Genomic DNA, 19,409 nt, shown 5'->3' with positions numbered 1-19,409 from the left:
GCTCCCCCTCCCGCGACCCCACAGACGCTCACACACGCGGGCGGTGAAGCAAGTTTGGCTTTATTCTGCGCCTCGGCGGGCGGGGTCAGCGGGCGGACACCCGGCGCTGAGGGCCGAGGCCGGGACGAGGCGGCTCAGCAGGTCGCTCAGCATCTCCTCGCACATGGCGAGGCACCGCGGCACGTGGAAGCAGCCTGCGGGGAGAGGCGGGACAGCGGGTCGGGAGGGCCGTGGGCAGCCGAGTGCCCCGAGTCCCTGCGGCCCCGCCCTGTCTCCCACTCACCTTTGAAAGGACCCCCCTTGATGGTGAGGGCGACCTTCCCCTCTCGGTTCAGGTAGCCAAACCATTCCCCGTACTCAGGATCGCGAAACTGCAATAACAACGAGGCGATGACAGGCAGCCCCTGCAGGAGCCACCCAGATGCCACAGGCCTGGAGAAGGGGCGTTCACTGGTCCCACTAAACCGCTACCCCAGGGTGAGAGCCCTGGCAGACCCCTGGCTCCGGAATCAGTGCTCTTAAATGACATCCCGCGTCCTGGACGAATAGGAAAGCAAGGAGCTTTCTCTTTTCCTTTAACTGCAGAGGGTGGGGGTGGGGTGGGAGTCTGCACCTAGATACCCCACCTGGGAAAAGGGCTGCAGGCTGTGAGATGAAACTTGCACGATGGAATTAAAAAAAAACAAACAGAAAACCTGCTTGGGACCTCCCTGGCGGTCCAGTGGTTAAGACTTCACTTTCCACTGCAAGGGGTGCAGCTTCAATCCCTGGTCAGGGAGCTAAGATCCCACATGCCTCACAGGCCAAAAATCCAAAACATAAACCAGAAGTAATATTGTAACAAATTCAATAAAGACTTTAAAGTATGGTCCACATCAAAAAACAAAAATAACCAAAAAAACCCCCCAAAAACAAAACAAAAAAAACAAAACCCCTGCATATGTGGATTGTTCTGGTGCTTACACAGATATATATTGTTATATCTCACTGAACCGGACACTTAAGATGGATACATTTTAGTGTATATAAACTGTACTTCATTCTATCTTTCCAGTGACAGTGCTCGTGTTCTTACTTAGTATTCAACTACTTGAGCTGACATGGGAAGATAACAAATGATGTAACTGTTTTCCTGTCCAGCCTTTCTGTGGATGTCTGAATTTTTGCTTTCTGTATTCTGTCATGACGATTAGTATATAATAAATTACCTGTTATTTATAACTTTTGTGATTGTTCAATGCCATCTCTCTCTCTTGAAAATTTATTCCTTAAATTTCACTTTATGAGTTAAGACTGATGGCCTCGAACACGTGTTCTTTATGAATGCGTTCAATATTAACATATATTGCCCCTGTCTTGTGGCTCCTGTGTTTGGAAGCAGTGAGGAGCATGTGCAATACTTGGAGATGCCTCTCTAACTACAACGTAATACAAAAACATTTGGAATTTCAACTGGTGACAAAGTCAGACACTGCTAATAGCACTGTGGTTCACTGTTTTCATTCATGATGGAAGTGAATGCTGGATTTCAGTTAGAGGTTAGTGCAAATAAAGATGGAATTTTCTCCCAGGTTTCAAAGCCCACAGACCTCAGAAAACGACCCTCTGTTATAATCCCTCCCATACTAGGGTTTACTAGTGGAGTGAGTCATGGCTTTAGAAACACATTAGGAATCTTCCTTCATTCACTGTCAGGCTGAGCACCCAAGGTGACCCCGGCAGCAGCGGGCACAGCTCGTCACTCTGCTTGTAGCACTTGGGCCTCTGGGGCGGGGTGGGGGGGCTGGCTTGCTTTCTACCTCATAGCTGATTCTTGTCTTCTTTGCCGGGCCCTCCTAGTCCCTCTTCTCTTTTCTTTCTGTACTCCAAGCTTACCTTGCCTCTCCCGCTTGACCACACTCTGACCCCTGCGCCGCTGCAGCTCCCACCCAGGACCAGGTCCCCACTCACTGGCCAGGGTGACAGCCACAGCCCCGTCTCCCTGCCTTTGCCTAGTGCCCTACGACCTCCCCTCCCGAAGCCCCAGGACCCACAAGTGCTTTGCTTCCCAGAGATCTCATCACCATCTATGTTTGCTCATTTACTTGTTTACGGTCAGTCCCACCACCACCAAAATGCGAGCTCCAGTGGGTACCAGGGCCACCACCCCCAGGAACTCTCAGACCTACTGAGGGACCACATCCGGTGAGGGGGGAAGGAGGGGGTGTGGGGTAAACCTCCCCATCCCTGCCCTGCCTGTGGTCCCCTCTGCACCCCTGCTGAGAGCAGGCAGCGGCACTCACCTGGCGGAAAGTGTACTCAGCCACCTGGCAGAAGACGCGCAGCAAGGTGGGGTCCCCGCTCTCACTGTAGCCCATGAGGAAGGCGATCATGGCTTCGCTGTGCGGCCACCAGAGCTTCATGGCCCACTCCAGCTGAGAGCAGAGCAGAGGCAGGCATCTGAGAGCCCTGGGTCCCACTCCACCACCCGTCTCAGCAGGAAAGTCAGCCCCATCATTCAGGCCCTGGCTCAGACTCCATCTGGCCCAAGCACTTGGATGGGATGAACATCTCTGGGGGCCTTAACCGCCATCAGATTGGGACTAGCTTCCTGAGCCAGATGCAGCCCCAGTAGCCCCTCCCAAAGGGCAGGGCTGGGGCAGGCGCCCCTTGAGCCCTGGAATTGAAATCCTGGCTGTCTTGTCAGTCTGTCTAAAGCCCCTCAGACACTCAGCTCCTGCCAGTGGCTAACTCAGCCACCCTCTGCAGACCTCAGCAGGATCAAGACCCAATCAGATCACAAACGTAAGGGAGCAAATCTGCTCCCACTGCTGATGTCTTAGAAGCACCCAGAGAGCCTTTCGAAGATGAAGGCACATGTGTCTCCACGTGGGCATCGTCTGCGCTTCCTCACAGCCTCCCTGTGCATGTGAGGCTGAGGACCACTGGCGCACGTGTCTGGAGCTTCCCACTGGGGTCACGCTGGGCAAGTTCACTGCTCCGAGCCCTGGGTCCGCCTGTATGAAATGGGTGACGACAGCACCCACCTCCCTGGGCAAAAAACCTTCATGTAGCCCTGGGCACGTTCCCACCTGGGTGGGGCAGAGGCCATCAGCATCCTGGAAGTAGAAGAGGCCGCCATGGTCAGGGTCCCATCCAGAGTGGAAAGGCAACAATAGGAACTTGTCGATAACGTGGGCTTGAAGTTTGGGGTCGCCTCTCCGGGTGGCGTGACGGAGCAGGAACCAGCCAGCTTCCAGTGCGTGGCCTGGTGGGGGCTTGGGGTAAGGCAGGCAAGCGCGTCCTCCCCCAGGCAGGGGGCTCAAGCCCCCGCGCTGACCGCTGACTCCCTTCCCCTCTTCCTAGCAGCAGGGGCTGCTCTGAGCCCCCCAGCCTGACAGCTGCTCCTCTGCAGAAAGCCGGCCCTCCCAGTCTGTCCCAGAGTAGCTCTCCTGCTACTGACACTCCAGCATGGGAGGCCCGTCCCTCCTTCTCTGCCTGGTCCTCTGTGCGCTGAGGGTGGAGGGAGGAAGGCACTCCCCCCATCTGAAGCCCGGAGCCAAGGCTGAGCGCCCGGCTCCTCCTGGACAGCCCCCAGCCCACCCTGCCCCTCACCTGGGTTCTGGTGTCTCCCCAAGCAGCCAGAAAGTTCCTTGCCATCCTCTGACAAGTTCTCCAGCACAGCCTGCCCGTCCCTCTGCCGAGGGAGGAGGAGAAGGTGGTTCAGCCTTCAGCACCCGCCCTCCACCCCCACCCCATCATCCAACAAGAAACACGCCCCCTCCCACCCTCCCTCCTGATCTGTAGGCTGGGTGGCCTTGCTCAAAGGAGATTTCGAGGAGGAGCTGATTCACTCACAAGGGTCTGGACCTGTTCTAACACTTGCTTTGGGCTCAGGCCCCCAAGGTGGGTAGGATAAGACACTGAATGGGGATTGAGACTGGGAGGACTGGGCTGTCCAGAGGCCTGGGACAAAGTTGGGTTCTGACCAGGTTTCCTGCTCCCTGACGTGCCTGGGGCTTTGGCACCCACCTTCCTGCCCTCAGCCCCACCGGGCTTGCCCAGGGCCCTCCTTCCCTCCCCAAGGGTTCTGGGCCACACCTCGCCCCATCTCCCCATCTATAAAGGGAGCCATTGGGGCCCAGCTGGGGGTGGGGTGGGGAGGGGTGGGTGCGGGCAGAGGAGGCGCCCCAGGCGTGGGACGTGGGGAGCGGGGGTCGCTGGCAGGCCCTGTCTGGCAGCTGGCGTCAGCCTTCTGCCCTGCCCCACCTGGACGTGCCGCAGAATCCTCCGAGCGCACCAGTCCCCCAGCTCCGCGTAGCTGTCCGCCAGCTCCTCATCCTCCTCCCCGAGCTGCTCCACGAGGCTCAGCAGCATCATAGGCACCGCCATGGACTCTGAGGCCGGGGCCCCAGGGAGCTGGGGCCGGCCCAGCCCAGAGGGGTCCTCCCGCACCCAGCGCACAATCTGATCCATCATCTCCACTGCTTCGCTCTGGGGAGGGGAGAGGGGAGGCCTAGGCTGAGGCTGCATCCCATCCAGTCTGGTCCCCCAGGTCCTGACCTGCTGGGTCCCCAGGGCTCAGCCCTGGGGTAGGAGAGCCGTGTCCTCCCACCCACCCACTCACAGGACAACTTCACCAAGGCCTACTCTGGACCTGGCCCCGGGCTGGGTGCTAGGGCTCCCAGTCTAGGGGGTGGGACCATTCCCAGGCAGTGAGGTCAGGTTTGAAAGCAAGAAGGGGCCCAGGGAGGAGGGAGTGGCCCCCTCCCAGCCAGGGCAGAGCATGGATTGATCCCTCTGAAACTGAACAGGACCCTGCAGAGCCTTCCAGGAGGGTAGACCCCCCTGTGTCCCTTGCCTCTTGTTTGTAGAAGAGCTTTAGCCTCCTAGGCCTTCCCTGAGATCCAAAGAGCAAACTTAAAGAAGTGAGAAGATGCAGAAACAAGGGAAAAGAGTCAAGCAAGACAATAATAATAGTTTAGCCATAAAAGAAAGTCAAGGACCTTTAGGTCCTCCTCAAGGGCCATAGGTAATACCGAGTCATATCCTTGAGTTGTTTTGCAGATACTGAAACCCCCACCAGGTGGAAGAAGTTAACTGCATGCTGACCACCAGCATGTAGACCCCAGAGCACTGGAACCAGAAGGTTGATGATGTTGACTGACCCCCGAAGTACCACTGTTACCTCAGCACCAACCAGTCAGAAGGATGTACATGAGCTGATCAGGCATCCTGCGACCCCCTCCCTCACCTTGCCTTTAAAAACCCTGCCCTGAAAGCCATCGGGGAGGTGGGCTCTTTTGGGCATGACCTGCCCAGTCGCCTTGCTTTGCGCCTTGCAGTAAACGCTGCATTTTCCTTCACCACCGCCCCATAAAGATTGGCTTTACTGCACATGGGCGAGAGGACCCAGATCTGGTTTGGGAACACCTCTGTGCCCAGGGCTCCTGTGGGGGTGTGGGGGAGGGCCTCTGGGTGGCAACACCTGCAGGCGCACAGTGACGACAGAGCGCAAGAGGGTGGGTGGTGGCAGCAGCCCTTGGGCTGTGGGGGCCCAGAGGAAAGATGGATGGTGACAACAGACCCAGCCCGCACACAGGACACAGGGAGGGGCTCGCACGCTGAGCAGGAATGCTCAGGTGGCCATGCCCAGCGCAGGTGAGGGCACGGAGACACACAGGGCAGCCTTCCTCCCACGCACCTGGTACCTCGCGTCCCCTGTCACCCTCCACAGCTCGTTCATGGCCATGGTGTAGAAACACTCGCTGAAGATGGTCCGCTGCACCTTGACCGGGCGGCCGTCCCTCGTCAGCACAAAGGCACACTTCTTTGCAGGAGGTGCCACTCGGGCACAACGCAGCAAAAATTCACCACCTGGTGGTCAGGGAGGTGGCACGCTGGACCTTGGGTGAGGACGCCTCTGTCTCCCCCTTCTGCCCCACCTGCCAGCATACCAGGCCCTTTGCTGCTTCTGGGCCCTTCTAGGAACTAAGCAGCTAGGAGCACGTGCGCTATGGAGGAGCTTGCAGGGGCCTCTGGGGAGATGGGGACAGGGAGGGGGCACCTGCTTTAGCTGCATTCAGAAGTTCAGGGCGGCGGAAGCGCTCAAGCTTGCGGTACAGGCGACAATACGTCCACACCTGTGGGGGAGCAGAGGGAACACGGCTTAAATGCGGAGCGCCACAGTCCTCAGGGCCGGGATGAAGGGGGGACCTCCATGCCCCTGTCACGGGAAGAAGAGTGTTGAGCCCACGAGCCTTGTCGTGCATGCGGCCTGAGGCGGGCCAGAGCAAGCTGACTCCGACTCCGGCTTCCACCCCTGGGCACACCTCGTACCTGCCTCCCCTGCAGCCAGACGTACTTGAGGTCGTCATACACCTGCCCGTCGCGGCCAAGGCACGTGAAGAAGCCCCTGTGGGACCCGCAACATTAGCTAAATGGGGGAGGAGCCCAGCAGTCCCAAGTCAGCGGAGAGTAAGGTGGGGGCTCAGGAGGGGCACAGACACTGCCCAGGGCCCCAGAAGGGCGAGGCGCACCCGTGCTCCTGGTCGTGGGAGTGCTCCAACCAGAAAGCCACCACGCGGTCCAGCTCGTGCCCCACCCGCTCCTTCCAGGCCTGCAGGCTCTCTCTCTCCTTCTCCATGTCCTGGGGAAACTTGGACTTGGAAACACAGCTCCCCCACATACCTCCCCATCTTCCTGGGTCCCAGCCCCCTCAGTGGGCTCCTTGGTGCCCCAGGTCACCCCAGGCTCGAGGGGACCCCAGGGCTGCCTGACCTGGGTCTCCTAGGCCCCCAGGCCTCAGGACCCACCCCCATGCAGGTCTGCCCTCTGGACCAAGAGCGGCCCCAGGACTGACCCCACAGTCCTGAGGACCCTCAAGGACAACACCCTCCTCCCCCACCCCCACCCGGACCCCGCACCACTGGCCTGCCACACTCCTGCTCTTGCCTCTCTCTCCTCCAGGAAGCCACACAGAGCTGATCGAAGTCGCATGACTGTCACTCAGCTGACCGAGCCTAGCCCCACCCACCCCTCCTCCCGGGTTCCTCCCGGATTCCGCCCGGCCCCGGGGGGCAGAGGCCACAGCAGGGGCGGGACTTGGCTGGCTCAAGACTCCGATCCCACCCTCCGGCTGTGCCCCTACTCTTGGCCCACCCCACCTTTGGGTGGCAGAGTCCCGTGGAGCCCCTCTGCTGGACACCCTCTGCTCAAGATCTTCCTGCTAGGAAGTGCTGGGTGAGCTGGCAGGACGGTCTAGGACGGGGGTGGGAGGGGAGAAGGGGGAACACAGGGCTGTCTTTCTTCCTCCCGCCATCTCTCCACCCCTGATAGGGCCCCTCAGGGGGCTGGACGGGGCAGGGTGTGGGCCCAGGTGCAGCAGGAGAGGGAACAGCTGGAAATGGCTGAACTCCGAGGCCCCTCTGACCCGTGATCCCACAGGGTGGGCAAGTCCTCTCTGATGAATCAGCTCCTCAGCCCCTGACCACTTCACCCCAGTGATGCAGCTTGAAGGCCAGGCAGGAACCATGCAGGTAAGAGCGGACATCCCGGGCCCTCTCTGCCCTCAGACCCCCGAGTTCTCCAGGCATATCTTCCAGCACCCGGATCTGGTACTCGCGGCTCTGTGATGGCCTGATCAGGCCAGGTGCTCTGAGGAAGGCTGGCTGAACTGTCTCCCACTTGCCCAGCCAACGGAAGAATTATGTGGAGGGGGTGTTCCAGGGACCCTGGGCTCCCAGTGGCGCTTGGGGAAGCTTGGGATTCAGGGTCAGCTGCCCTATCTTCCAGAAGGTGGGGCGGCAGCCCAGGAGTGTAACGGGGCTTCTGCCTCACCTGTGCAGCCCTGGGACAGGGGCCTGGCTCTCCCGCGGCTCCTGCTGCTGTGTGCTGCGCCGACAACCTTACCTCGTGCTTGGGGGGTCCTGGCTGTGGGCCCAGCTGGGCTGGGGTCAGCCGCCTGCATACAGATGCCTGTCATTATTTCTGGCATGTTCCTTCTGCCTGGCCTTCCCCTGCCTTCCTGGCACTCTGCCTCCCTCATGCCTAGCCAAGGATGAGCCTTGCTATGGGGCAGGTTCTAAGGTTCCTATGGGTGGCCCCAGGCCCTGGGTCCAGAGGATGGGACTTTGGCCAGTCCTGAGGTGAGAACTGGTGGCACTCTGGTCCCCGCGTGGGGCTGGAGCCCAGGATTTTGAAAACAGTGCCAAAGACAGTAGCAGTGTGGCCCTGGCGGTCCGGAGTGCCACACAGGTGAGCAGAGGGACGATGGATGGGCGGCAAGAACCTCGGCACCCCCCCACCCCCATCCCATGAGCATCCACAGAGCCATCTGCCACCTGTCTCTCTGGAGTCTCCCATGTGGACCCTCCGCCCCCACTGGCCCGCATCCTCTCACCCCTGGATATCGCTCCTCTTGCTCTAGCCTGAAGGACACGTTCCCACTGCTCTCCCTGGGACTCTGCACACCCCTCCTGAGGTGCGAGGCACCTGGGCTCCGAGTCAGGTCAGAGTCGGCATGGTGGGGGACCATCGGGACCCCACACTCACGAGACCCTGTGATTCTAGCGGAGGGAGTACCAGGAACAGAGGCGTGAGCTCATGGTGAGATGCCATGGCACACCCACGGGGTAAAGAGGGAGGAGGTGGCTTTTGGTACCAGAGCGACTTACCAAGAAGGGGAAATGAAGCAGTGCATTCAACCCGTCAGCTGCCTCACCTCGGGCTCTCTGGGCCTCCCGCCTAGTTGGCACTGAGGACTAATTCCATCCATCTAACCCTGGCTACACCACCACCCTAGCGATAGCACCCCACCCCAACAGCATGACTGTCCCGGTTGATTCAGCAGAAGTTCTGCTACTCCTCCTTGGGGGCCCTGGCCCGTGTGCTGGAAGGGCCAGACCAGGAGTCACTCTGGCAGTGCCAGCTGAGCACCATATCCCGTGGAAATGACATCCTGGGGCTGTGAGCTCGGTGGAAGGAGCTCAGCCCGGGCCAACTGTCCAAGGAGGGTGGTGGCTAGTGACCTGCCGGGCCTTTGGCCCGGTCCCGTCCTCCGGTTGGGGAGAGGAAGGTGACCAGGTCTCCACAGGGAATTGGCAGCAGCTGCCCAGGGAGCCCCTTGGCCTGTGCCCTGCACTCTGGCCACCAACATGGGATCTTCTGTGGGCAACCCAGTCCTAGTCCAGCTCATTGCCAAGGCCACAGCCTGCGGGAGAACTTTTGAGACGTGGGAGGCAATTGGGAAGCAAAATCCTGCTCACAGCAGGCCCTGCAAGCAAGAGGCTCCCAGGGGGCTTGGTGAGCCCTGCAGGGTCCAGCTTCCCACCGCTGCACCCTCCCACTGGAGCAGGCCCCAGGCGCAGGGACACAGCAGGTGATTATTTCAAAAAAAGTCTTTTAATTGTTCAAAATAGCACAAAACGACATCGCACTATGGTAATATTGAGTCACGGGGGTTACTCTACAATAGATGAACGGGCGTAGTTTCCAGAAACGAGAGATCAAAGGGCGCTCAGGAAAAGGGATGGGGGAAAACAATGGGACCAGGCGGTGGGCTCCAAGGTGACTAAACGTGACATTTTCCACAGCGAGATATACTATAATACAACAAACCAGAGGCCCCAGAGGGCGTGGACCGGAGGCAGGGGTTTGCAGAGGCTGGCGTCCCCCCAGCCACAGCTGTGTCTCCAGGGCAGAGAAGGGGGTTTTGAAGAGATTGGCTGCTTGTTTCAAATCCTTCTGTGCGACCTGCTTGCAAATCTCGCTCTTTGCCTAAAGCTTGGGCATGGGGCAGAAAGCTGTCACTAGCCACTCCAAGCAGAGCCCCAAGCCCCCCAAGTCTGGCCCTAGGAGGATGGGCCCAGCCTGGGGACTGCACTGCAAATTCATAGGACCGGTGGCACCACACAACTTGCCTTCCCAGGCCGCCTCTGAGGCCAAGTTCCCCTCCATCATGCACCAGCTCTGCCCAGAGAGAGTGGCTGCAGGAAGCAGCAGCTGTGGGTTTCGGAAGCTCTAAGCGGTCATGCCAGGGAGCGAGTCTGGGAGTCACAGAGTACTGCGAACCCAGGACTGGGTATCAGGCTGCGGCCCCCACCTCCGCGCCATCCTCCTCAGAAATCTGACTTCAAGCTCTAGTGGACTCTCAAGCTCAAGCCTCTAAGGTGTGGAGCAACCGCCCGTGGGGAGTGAGGTTCAACAGCTCACCCTCCCTTGTCCCAGAGGCCTGGGGATAGGCAAAGGGGCAGAGGGCAGGGGCCAGAAAGAGGAAACCGGGCTGGGCAGCAAACACCAGGCCCGCAGGGGAGATTTCATGCCTCTCGTGCCGTGGCTGCCCCAGCTTTTCCTCCGGAAAGATCCCTGCCAAGGCTTAGCCAAGGAGAAAAAAAGTTTTAAAAAAAATGGGGAAAAAAGGATACACACTCTGTACACAGCTAACAACAACAACAAAAAAGGGACAAAACCCCACAGGCTAAGGCTAAAATTACAATAAAAATGTTAACTTCATCAATTTCAACTTAAAAAAATACAACAAATGCAGCAGTTGGTGATGTGGCCCTTAGCGCCGACCCCAGAGAGGCCGAAGCCAGGCTCAGTGGGGGGCTACTCTACGCCCCCAGTGGGAGTCGGGAGGTTTTCACAGAACACTGCTCAGGCCACCATGGGGTTCCTTCTCCACCCCTTTTTCTTTCTTCTCTTTTTTCAAATGGGAAAAAAGAGGGAAGGGAGGAAGAGGTGGGAGTACGAAGGCCTCTGAGAAAATGCGTCAGCTTCCCATGGGACTGCCAGGCAGGGCGGGGTTGGATAAGCTCAAGGGCGGGCATTAGGTGGCGGAAACGCTAAGGTAACGAAACAAAATATAACCAGCCAGCCAGCCAGTTCAGGGTGCCCCACAGAGCCTCTCAGAGCAGAGGTGAGGGAGGGGACTGGGGGGCACCTCTCCTCGGCTTCCATGCCCATTCCCCACTCATCAGGCCTTGGCCGCTCCCTGGAGCCCAGGGCAACAGCAAGAGCTGTGCAGGCTTCAGGCGCACTTTCCATCTCCTTCGTTCTGAGTTTCTGTCCCTCCCTCGAGGGCCTCTGGGTTCTCCAGGCACTCAGCTCTCAGAGGCAGACAGGCGCTGAGCCCAGTGGCAGGTGCTGGGTGGGGAGAGGAAGGGGGCACCTGCTCCCTGGCTTGCTCGCTGTTCTTCCACATCTGTCTTCCACTTCCTCCCCGCAGCAATGGTAAAATGTGCTTTCTCGAGATTATTTTAAAAACAGAGAGAGAGAAAAGGAGAGAGAATGGCAGCCGGTGACTTGTGAGGGCGAAGTGAGTGCCGGGTGGGTGGGGCGGGCAGGCCCTGGCGGGTGGCGGTCCTGAAGCAGAGGGGGGTCTGGAGAAGAAGCCAGGTGCAGGGCAGCTGCCTCTCACTGACCGTCTGCCTTCGATTTCTTTGGAGCGGATTTCCTTGGAGAACAGGAGACAAAGGAAAAGAGAAAGCGTCAGTGTGGGTCCCGACAGCAAAGCGAGTGGGACTTGGCGGCTCCAGCTAGGCCTCAGCAGGGTGTTGTAACCAGTTAAGCAGCCCCACTGCCTCCACCGTGCCTTCCTCCCGGAATCTGCCCACCCCCCCCCCCCAACCCCCACCCCGGCCTCACGAGGCTCCTGAAAGGAACTCCCTGCTTACATTTCTGGAGAGGACATGGGCCGCTTGCTGGCCGGCTTGGTGCCAGAGCTGTCTTTACTGGTTTCTGAAAGCACAGAGGGAGCAACGGGCGAGCAGGTCAGCGGGGGGGGGGGGGGGGGCGCGCGAGACGACTCCATTGTCACAGCCGAGGACACGGGGACAGGGACGACTTCTGCGGCCCCGCGCCTCTTCCGGCGGCCCGCTGGGTGTGCCAGCGCCTCCCGTGGGCACACGTCCTGCGGGCCTGGCCACCAGTGCGCCGCCGCCCAGGGCTGCCCCCGACTCAGGGTAGAGGCCCGTGCTGTTCCCCTGCTCCCCACCCGGCGCCTCCTGCTGCAGGTCCCGGCAGCCCTCCCCACACCCACCCACCTCCAGCAGCCCCGAGACAGTGCCACAGGGCCCTAGGCCGTCACCCACCCCAGAACGTAAAGCTCCCAAGCCCAGCTTGGAGCTGGGTGGCCCCAGCCCCCGAGATGCTTGAGGGGGCTTCCCCCCACCACCCGCCACCCTCTGCAGAGTTGGCCGCAGGAGCCCAATGAACAAGACCCACCTTGCAACCACCTGACTTGGGTGGCCGGGCCGTAGCCCTTCTCGTTGCGAGCGGCAATGCGGAAGATGATGGCGGGCTTGGTGGTGTAGTCAATGTGGGCGTTGGACAGGCTGGAGGACTGCACGAGGCAGGAGGGGCTGGGCCCACAGTACACCCGCATGAAGGCCAGCTGCGCCGGGGTGGAGCTCTTGGGCTCACCGCCAGCCTGCGAGCTCTGGATGGCCAGGTACACCGAGTATTCGATGATCTTGCCAGAGGTCACAGAGGGAGGCTCCCAGGTGAGGTGAGCACCATCTGGACTCTGAAACCGAGTGGGCAGAGGTCAAGCTGGGCCATCTTCAGCTTTTGTGACTTATTCCCACCCTGCCCATCCAGGAACAGAGGGCCTAAAATGCTTCGAAGCTTCCAGAACTGACTGCTCATACTTCACTCCTCCTCCTAACACAGCAAGGCTATTCCACAGCACAGTTCTAGGAGCTCCAAAGAGATGCTTCATCTGCCCCCACCTGGAAGGCAGCCTGACACAAGAGCAAAATAAAACCAACAGGGACTCCAAACAAAGCCTTCGTAGACCTGCTCTGCCACCTAACATATGGCTGTCATTTAGCCTCTTATTGACTCAGCCTCCTCATCAGAAAAAGAGAGAGAACCACAAGCCCAGACCTCCTCAGGTGGTTTAAGGATTAGACAAAAGGGCAAGTCGAGCACAACACGTGGTGTGTCAGAGAGGGGGAGGAGGCGGCTGGGGCACCGGGAGAAACTCGCCCTTGTCCCCCCCCCGCAGTCACTGACAGAGCCAGGAATGCAAGCTTCACCCGGGACCCAGCTGACTCCGCCCACATCTTGGGGCCCCCTCCCGAATCACCCCCCACCCGACCCGGCACAGAAGAGAGCCCCATGTGCATGGACTTAGCCAAGGACAGAGGCTGATCCCACGGCGAGACTCACCTTGCTGATCTTAATGGCACAGGGGGCCCCTGGGAAGCCAGGCAGACACGTCTTAAAGGCTGAGATCTCACTGAAGGGCCCCCGGCCACAGGCGTTGATCCCGGCGACGCGGAACTTATAGGCCGTGCCCGGCTGCAGCTCCTGCTTCTTCAGCTGGCTGTAGTCGGGCACAGCGCCCGAGTCGTCCTAGGGAAGAGGCCAGGCACACAGGGAGGGAGAGGCGGACGGGACGTGAACCCCACCGCCGAGAGGGCTGCTGGAGCCAGCAGGAGTTTTCCACCCTGGGGACGATGCAGGCCCACGTGGTGGGGTGGGGGTGGGGAGAGGACAGCCACGGCAGCCTCTTCACGACAAAGGGGGACAGGGCGAGGTGCGCCGAGGCTAAGCTTCACCGCTGCTCCAAGGGGCGCAGGGAGAGGGAGTGCGTGGGGCGGGGCCAGCCCTAAGACAGATGGCACCCCTGGGGAGCTTCACAAGTCCCCACGCCTCCAGGGGACTGGCTCCCGGAGACACTTACATCCGACGGGACAGCATCATCGGGCGGCAGGAAATAGTGTGTCACCATCACGTTGGTGCCCTTAATGACCCCCACATCAAACCACTGGTTCTCCTTCTTCACAGGGGCTTTGCTGGGTGGCGGTGGGAGGTCTGGCTTCTGGAAGTCAAAAAGGGGAGAAAAAATCAGGTCCTCCGCCCTCAGGGCCCAGATGCAGCACCCCACCCCCCGCCAATGCCCCGACACTCCAGACTCACTACGCCCAGGGACTCGATGCCATTGGCCACTTCCGTCAGCGTAGCCGCGGCCTGCAGCTTCGCGGGACTGGCGACCACGACGGGCTGGGGGGCCACAAATGTGTTGGACGGAGCCAGGCCTGGGAGGAAAGAAGGCATTAACAGGAAAGGCCAGGGAGACCTGGCTTCTGCATAGGAGCCCCTCCCTTAGGGTAAATGACACATCCCATCTCTGTACAAAGTGGCCCAGGACCCCCTTACCCCGCACCCCAAGACTTTCTTCCCAAACGGAGCTCCCCGGGGGAGCAGGGCTGCAGGAAACGTGCTCGTGGTTGGGCAGGGCCCCACTTACTCTCAGTGGCTGTGGAGGGCAGCAGGGCCACGGTGCTGGGGACGGCGCCGGCCAGCTCGTTGAGGCAGTTGCTCTCGATGGTCGGGTCGTTGAGGCTGTCGGCAGGGGCCAGGGCCTCCGTGGGGAGGTGGTGCTGCTGCTGGGCCTGCGCCTCCTGGAGCTGCTGCTGCTGCACCAGGGCGGCCAGCTCCTGCTGCGTCAGCACGATGGGGATGGTGGTGGCCTGGCCTTCCTGGCCCTCGGCCGACAAGTGGCTCAGCTCCGCCTGGGTCACGGCTGCTGCCGCCTCAGACGTGTCCATGGGCTCCCCGGTGCCTGCTCCAGGTGGAGAAAGCGACGACTCAGGAGGAACAGCATGCAGGAGGGCCCATCCCATCCCCAGCCTCCCACAGTCGCCCCCTCCCAGAGCTATGGGCAGTCTCAGCGGCCGCCGGCCCTCAGAGCCTGTTCCTCAGGCCTCGTTTCCAGCCCACCTTTACCTTCCCCCCTGCCCCCCAACCGAGAGACCCGTCTCCTTCCTGGGTGCCAAACTCAGCCTGCCCTCCCCGTCACGTCTGCAGTGTGCTCCTCTTCCCAGGCTGCTTGTCACCACAGCCAGCCAGCCAGCCAGCCAGGGCTGCCAGCAGGGGGGCTCTAGAACCCCGGCTCCTCGCCCCCAAGAGATCTGTCTAGCTTTAACCGAAGACAGCGTGGTGAGACACCGACCCCACCCCCAGCACTTACCCATGACGGCCTGCTGCGCAGCCTGCAGCACGGCCTGGATGGCCAGGGCCTGGGCTTCCTCTGTGGCTGCGGCCTGGGCGGCTGCTTCGGCAGCAGCAGTCACTGCCAGCTCCTCAGGGGTGAGCCCCGTTACCATGAGCGTGGTGGTGCCCGCCTGGGCCTCGGCCATCAGCTCTTGGGGAAGTGACAACTGGTCTACTTCAGACTGTGTGGGCGGGGGTGGCTGGACCACCACAGTGGCCACCACGGCTGAGCTGGCAGGCTCCTGGCCTGAAGATGGGTCCCCTGTACTGCTCAGATCCACGGCGGCCTGGAGCTCAGGGGTCTGGGAGGCTGACAGGACCTCGGCGGACTCCCCCATCAGGGGTGTGGAGGCAGGCTGCAGGAGTTGCCGTGGCGGAAGCTGCTGGCGAGGCCCTGGTGAGGCCTGGAGTTCCTCTGGGGGCTGCAGGATGTCAACAGCAGAGAAGGGCATGTCAGAAGTTTCTGTGTTGGCTATGGTCACTGTTATCGTGGCTGGGATGGGGACTTCAGTGGTCAGAGCCCCTGGGGTAGTCTCAGTCACTGATGAGATCTTCTAGAAAGGGAGAGAAGCCCCTGTCAGAGGGGAGGAGAAGGAGACCAGAACCAGGTAGACCTTCATCTTTCCCTGCGGGCCTGGATTTGCATTCCCAATCGGCCGCCACAACCCTGTCTGACGGGTGAGGGCGGTGAGTCGCTGCACAGCAGGGGGTGTGGCGAGAGGGGCAGAGGCTGCTGACCTACCAGCCCATCTTAACTCATCCTTAGAGGCCTCTGGTCTCGCCAAAGGAGCCCTCAGATTCCTGCTATGCCACTCTTACAGGCAACAGCCAAGTGACAAGCCATGGGAAACAACTACAGAAATAAAAGCACCCATGAGACACCCACTAAGGCCTGGGGGTCTCCTGCCCCCTGCCCTGACAAGCACGAGACTGCCCCTTTACGGTCTGGAAAAGGAACCACGAGGGGCGCGTGCATGGAGCAAGAGCGACACCTGGTGTCCAATTCCGGAACAGCGCAGGCCCAAGGTGCAGCAGGCAGCAAGGGAGACAGAGGAGGACCCTCCCGGGGCTCTTACCGGCACTGAAGGGCCTGGGACCGGTGTAGACTGTGTCACAGTGGTCACGGCCCGTGTCAGCGTGGAGGACACTGTTGTCGTGATGGGACTGGAACTGGGGATGTTCACACTGTCGCCCTGGGTGCTCTCCACCTCTCCCTGGTCACTGGCAGGTGGTGGGGGGTCTGTGGGGGACAAGCAGACAGCAAGGTGATGGGCTGTCCTCCAGCAGGGCTCCCACCCAGCTCTGGCGCCAGGGGTCACCATCGCCTAGAAGACCTGCCTGCACTGGTAAAGAGCTCCACAGAATCCAACCGTGGGCCTCTCCTTGAGCCCTGGGTCTGCTGAGATCACAGGGGCCAAGCTGGCTGCTTCCACCTACCTTGGTTGGAGCTCATGTTGGAGGTGACAGTGGTGGCCGTGTGCGTGGTGCCCGTCTCGTGCGTCTCACAGGGCGGGTTGGAGCACACCCTTTGCGTTGGGAAAGGAGCCAGCAAGGAAGCACCAGCCTGGGGGGTGACTGTGGGTGGCGCCGCCACCTCTAAGCCGGACTCCAGGGTCCTGTGGGAGGGTGCGGTGTCCGGGAGCAGGGCGCCCACGCTGACGGACATGGTGGTACCGGTAGAGGCGGTCTGGTGCGTCTCACAGGGGCGGCCGGCGGGGGGCTGCTGCCCTCCCTCTGGCTGGCCCGCACCCCCACTGGACATGGCGGTGGTAGGCGTATGGGTGGTGCCTGTCTCGTGGGTCTCGCATGGGGGGTTGGAGCAGACCTGTGTCACGGCAACCGAGGGGCACAGCAGCGCCTCCAGGGCCGTGGCAGTCACAGTGGCGCTGGGGGAGCTCTCGTACACGAGCATGGGGGTCCCCGGCACCTCACTAGGCCCCCCGGCACCCGTGGCGGAGCGTGCTGTGGTGGGGGTGCCGGTCGTGTGGGTGTGATGCGCCTCCAGCTGGCGCCCCGCGGACACCAGCGGGCCCTGGCTGGCAAGGGGGCCGTCTTCGCCGCTGGGCCTGACCTGGGTGCTCACAGGGCCTAAGTGCACGAGAGCGGCACCATGGCCGCTGGCCTCCAGGGTCAGGCTTGGTCTGAGGAGGGGGCTGGCTGAGCACGGGGCCCCGGTGGCCATCACAGTCATGGTGGTACTGGTCGCGCTGGTCTGGCGGGTCTGACACGAGGGCTTGACAGAACCCTGGGCTCCCTCTGTTGCCCCGGCAGCCACAGCGACCCGGACCACAGTGGGCACAGTGCCTGCCGCACAGGCGTGCCGGACGTCTCGCCGCTGCCCGGCTCCGATGCCCGACATGGCGGTGGTGGCCGTGCTGGTGGTGCCCGTCTCATGGGTCTCACATGGCGGGTTGCAGCAGCCGTGCTGCCCAGCCATGTTGGAGGTGGCAGTGGTAGCTGTGTTGGTGGTGCCTGTGTCATGGGTCTCACATGGCGGGTTGGAGCAGACACGAACCACACTGCCGTTCTGCTGGCCCACTGTGGAGGTCACGAGAGAAGCAGCTGCCTCCTGTCTGTCGCAGACGAACTGCACCTGGGTGGGCTGGGGGTGCCCCCCGAGATTAGCCACGACGGTGGTGGTGGCCGTGTTGGTGGTGCCCGTCTCGTGGGTCTCACAGGGTGGGTTGGAGCACACCAGTGTCACAGTGCCAGGCTGCACGTCACCTTGGCCTGAGTCAGCGATGGTGACCGTGGCCGTGGGCTGTTCTGTAGTGGGCGAGGCCAGAATGGACACGGGGAGGTCGTGCACGGGCTGGGCCTCGACTCCGCTGGGCGCCGTGATCAGAGTCACCTGGGTAGGCTGAGAGACAGGCTGGAGGAGAGGCCACGTGGGGCGTCAGTGCTGCCAGTTCTAGTGTCTGCCCCCCCACCCCCCCCAACGGCCTGCAGCATCCCCTACGCTGGCCAGGACCACGGACTTGGCTCCTAAAGCAACAAATCTGGCAAATGCAGGACCTGCTCACCCTCTGACTCCAAGGCACCGACTTGCTCAGGGACCGAGGAAGAGGTACTGCATCATCTCAAGGGCCACAGGGACTGGGAAGGGGTGACGGGGCAGGGCCTGGGCTAGGGCAAGCCCTCCATCGGGGTGGGGGGGAACCCCTGCTGACCCCGTGCTGTGCCAAGGGTAGCCACAGATGCTTCACCACTTCACCAGGAACTCAGCTTAAGATGTACGAAGGGAAGGACGCTATATGCCCCTGAAGATGAACTGTTGTAGCCTCTACAGTGTCCCGAGGGAAAGAACCTAGCGCTCAAAAACTAAAAATGGCTGAGGTCCATCATCTCAGCAGGACGACTATCAGACAATGACTAAGAACTGTGATTACGCGACTACAAGGAAACCGCCCTACGGGTGCCACACGCAAGAGGGGCAAAAAGGACCCAGCCGCACACAGTGGCAGAAGGAAGCCTGGAGAGGACGGCCCGGACGTGGAGACCAGAACCCTCAGGCTGGCCTCGTGCTTCCCATGCACTCTCCCGGCCGCCCTACCTGCATGGTGATGGTGGGGGTGGTGAGCCCACCAGCCGCTGTCAGTGTGGTCTGTGCTGCCGACACGGTGATGGCAGTGGGGTTGATCACCTGGCTCGAGAGAGTGGCAATGGTGCCCAAGGTGGTGATGGGCGTGGCCAGGGAGGCACTGGTGCTGTGGCCCCCAGCTCCTGCGAGGCTGGTGGAGACGGTGCCTGTTACTGTGCCTAGGGTCGTGACACCTGAAGACAGGGAGGGAGGCAGGGATGAGATGTGGGAGGAGGCCTGCTGCAGGCACTGCCCTCCGGTCAGCTTTCCTCCCAGGGCAAGTGGGCCCGGGGTACACCCCGACTCTGTCCCGCTTCCCCTGGGCCTGTGGCCTACATACCTGTGGTGCCCTTCACGACCAATGTGGTGACGGCTGGCTTGACAGCGGAGACGGTAACAGGGGTGACCAGACGAACACCCCCCATGGGCACAGTGCGGAGGATGGTGCCCGGCTGTCCGGGGGCGCCCTTCAGCACCACCTGGAACACCAGAGAGAAGCGCCCCCACGTCACCCTCGGGCTGGTCAGACCCTGCGGTGCCCTTCCCAGGCCCTGTGGGCAGACACACATGGCCCTGCTGGGGTCGCAGACTGCACCCTGGGGTGAGGAGAGAGCCAGGCACACCTCACCTGGGTCACTCCTTGCTGCCCATGGCCAGTGGCGATTTTGGGAACAGCAGTGATGATTTTGGCGGGGGCTCCAGTTCCAGAAGTCATAACCTTGGTGGTGATAATGGTGATGGGGGACTTGATGCCGGGACTGCTGGTCACACCTGGAGAAGAGGGGGCAGCCCGGCTTTCAAGCTGGGCCACGGAGGACAGCGCTGGCCTCCCACCCGGTCCCGCTGC

General features: G+C 61.2%; 2 protein-coding genes across 7 annotated transcripts in view; both read right to left on the bottom strand.

The window, feature by feature from the left end:
- Nucleotides 1-49: 49 nt before the first annotated feature.
- RENBP (renin binding protein) lies at nucleotides 50-6,963 on the bottom strand. 2 transcript variants are annotated; one of them, XM_057718711.1, is made up of 11 exons: nucleotides 6,913-6,963; nucleotides 6,519-6,628; nucleotides 6,319-6,394; nucleotides 6,047-6,122; nucleotides 5,684-5,856; nucleotides 4,249-4,473; nucleotides 3,595-3,676; nucleotides 3,072-3,247; nucleotides 2,283-2,414; nucleotides 284-371; nucleotides 50-194 (listed from the first exon to the last, which is right to left on the bottom strand). In XM_057718711.1, exons 2-11 carry the CDS (start codon nucleotides 6,623-6,625, stop codon nucleotides 61-63), a joined length of 1,269 nt encoding a protein of 422 aa, XP_057574694.1. In that variant the 5' UTR covers nucleotides 6,626-6,628; nucleotides 6,913-6,963; the 3' UTR covers nucleotides 50-60. The 2 variants fall into 2 exon arrangements, with proteins under 2 accessions (XP_057574694.1, XP_057574695.1); XM_057718712.1 differs by having other exon boundaries at nucleotides 6,906-6,946.
- A 2,407-nt stretch (nucleotides 6,964-9,370) lies between these two features.
- Nucleotides 9,371-19,409, bottom strand: part of HCFC1 (host cell factor C1) — a 23,789-nt gene continuing 13,750 nt past the window's right edge. The window contains exons 14-26 of one of the 5 annotated variants that reach the window (XM_057718268.1): nucleotides 19,191-19,333; nucleotides 18,903-19,041; nucleotides 18,536-18,756; nucleotides 16,420-17,854; nucleotides 16,059-16,222; nucleotides 14,960-15,536; nucleotides 14,237-14,551; nucleotides 13,906-14,024; nucleotides 13,670-13,807; nucleotides 13,153-13,338; nucleotides 12,205-12,505; nucleotides 11,655-11,718; nucleotides 9,371-11,434 (exon numbers count right to left, since the gene is read on the bottom strand). In XM_057718268.1, coding sequence (XP_057574251.1) covers nucleotides 11,395-11,434; nucleotides 11,655-11,718; nucleotides 12,205-12,505; nucleotides 13,153-13,338; nucleotides 13,670-13,807; nucleotides 13,906-14,024; nucleotides 14,237-14,551; nucleotides 14,960-15,536; nucleotides 16,059-16,222; nucleotides 16,420-17,854; nucleotides 18,536-18,756; nucleotides 18,903-19,041; nucleotides 19,191-19,333 — 3,842 coding nt within the window. In that variant the 3' untranslated portion in view covers nucleotides 9,371-11,394. Of the gene's footprint in view, nucleotides 11,435-11,650; nucleotides 11,719-12,204; nucleotides 12,506-13,152; nucleotides 13,339-13,669; nucleotides 13,808-13,905; nucleotides 14,025-14,236; nucleotides 14,555-14,959; nucleotides 15,537-16,058; nucleotides 16,223-16,419; nucleotides 17,855-18,535; nucleotides 18,757-18,902; nucleotides 19,042-19,190; nucleotides 19,334-19,409 lie in introns of those variants that run through there. The other 4 variants (XM_057718267.1, XM_057718269.1, XM_057718270.1 and 1 more) reach the window with 4 other exon arrangements.

The sequence above is a fragment of the Hippopotamus amphibius genome, chromosome X, assembly GCF_030028045.1.
Source record: "Hippopotamus amphibius kiboko isolate mHipAmp2 chromosome X, mHipAmp2.hap2, whole genome shotgun sequence".
Lineage (NCBI taxonomy): Eukaryota > Metazoa > Chordata > Mammalia > Artiodactyla > Hippopotamidae > Hippopotamus > Hippopotamus amphibius.
Note: the sequence above shows the minus strand (reverse complement) of the source record. Positions and strands in the feature narration are given on the sequence as shown.

Excerpts from the sequence above, each read along its gene's own strand:
- RENBP (XM_057718711.1), bottom strand. The coding sequence starts at position 6,625 with ATGGAGAAGGAGAGAGAGAGCCTGCAGGCCTGGAAGGAGCGGGTGGGG. Across the intron at positions 5,857-6,046 it reads TCTGAATGCAGCTAAAGCAG|GTGGTGAATTTTTGCTGCGT; the intron begins GTGCCCCCTCCC and ends CCTGACCACCAG. Across the intron at positions 3,248-3,594 it reads GGGGAGACACCAGAACCCAG|GCCACGCACTGGAAGCTGGC; the intron begins GTGAGGGGCAGG and ends AGCCCCCACCAG.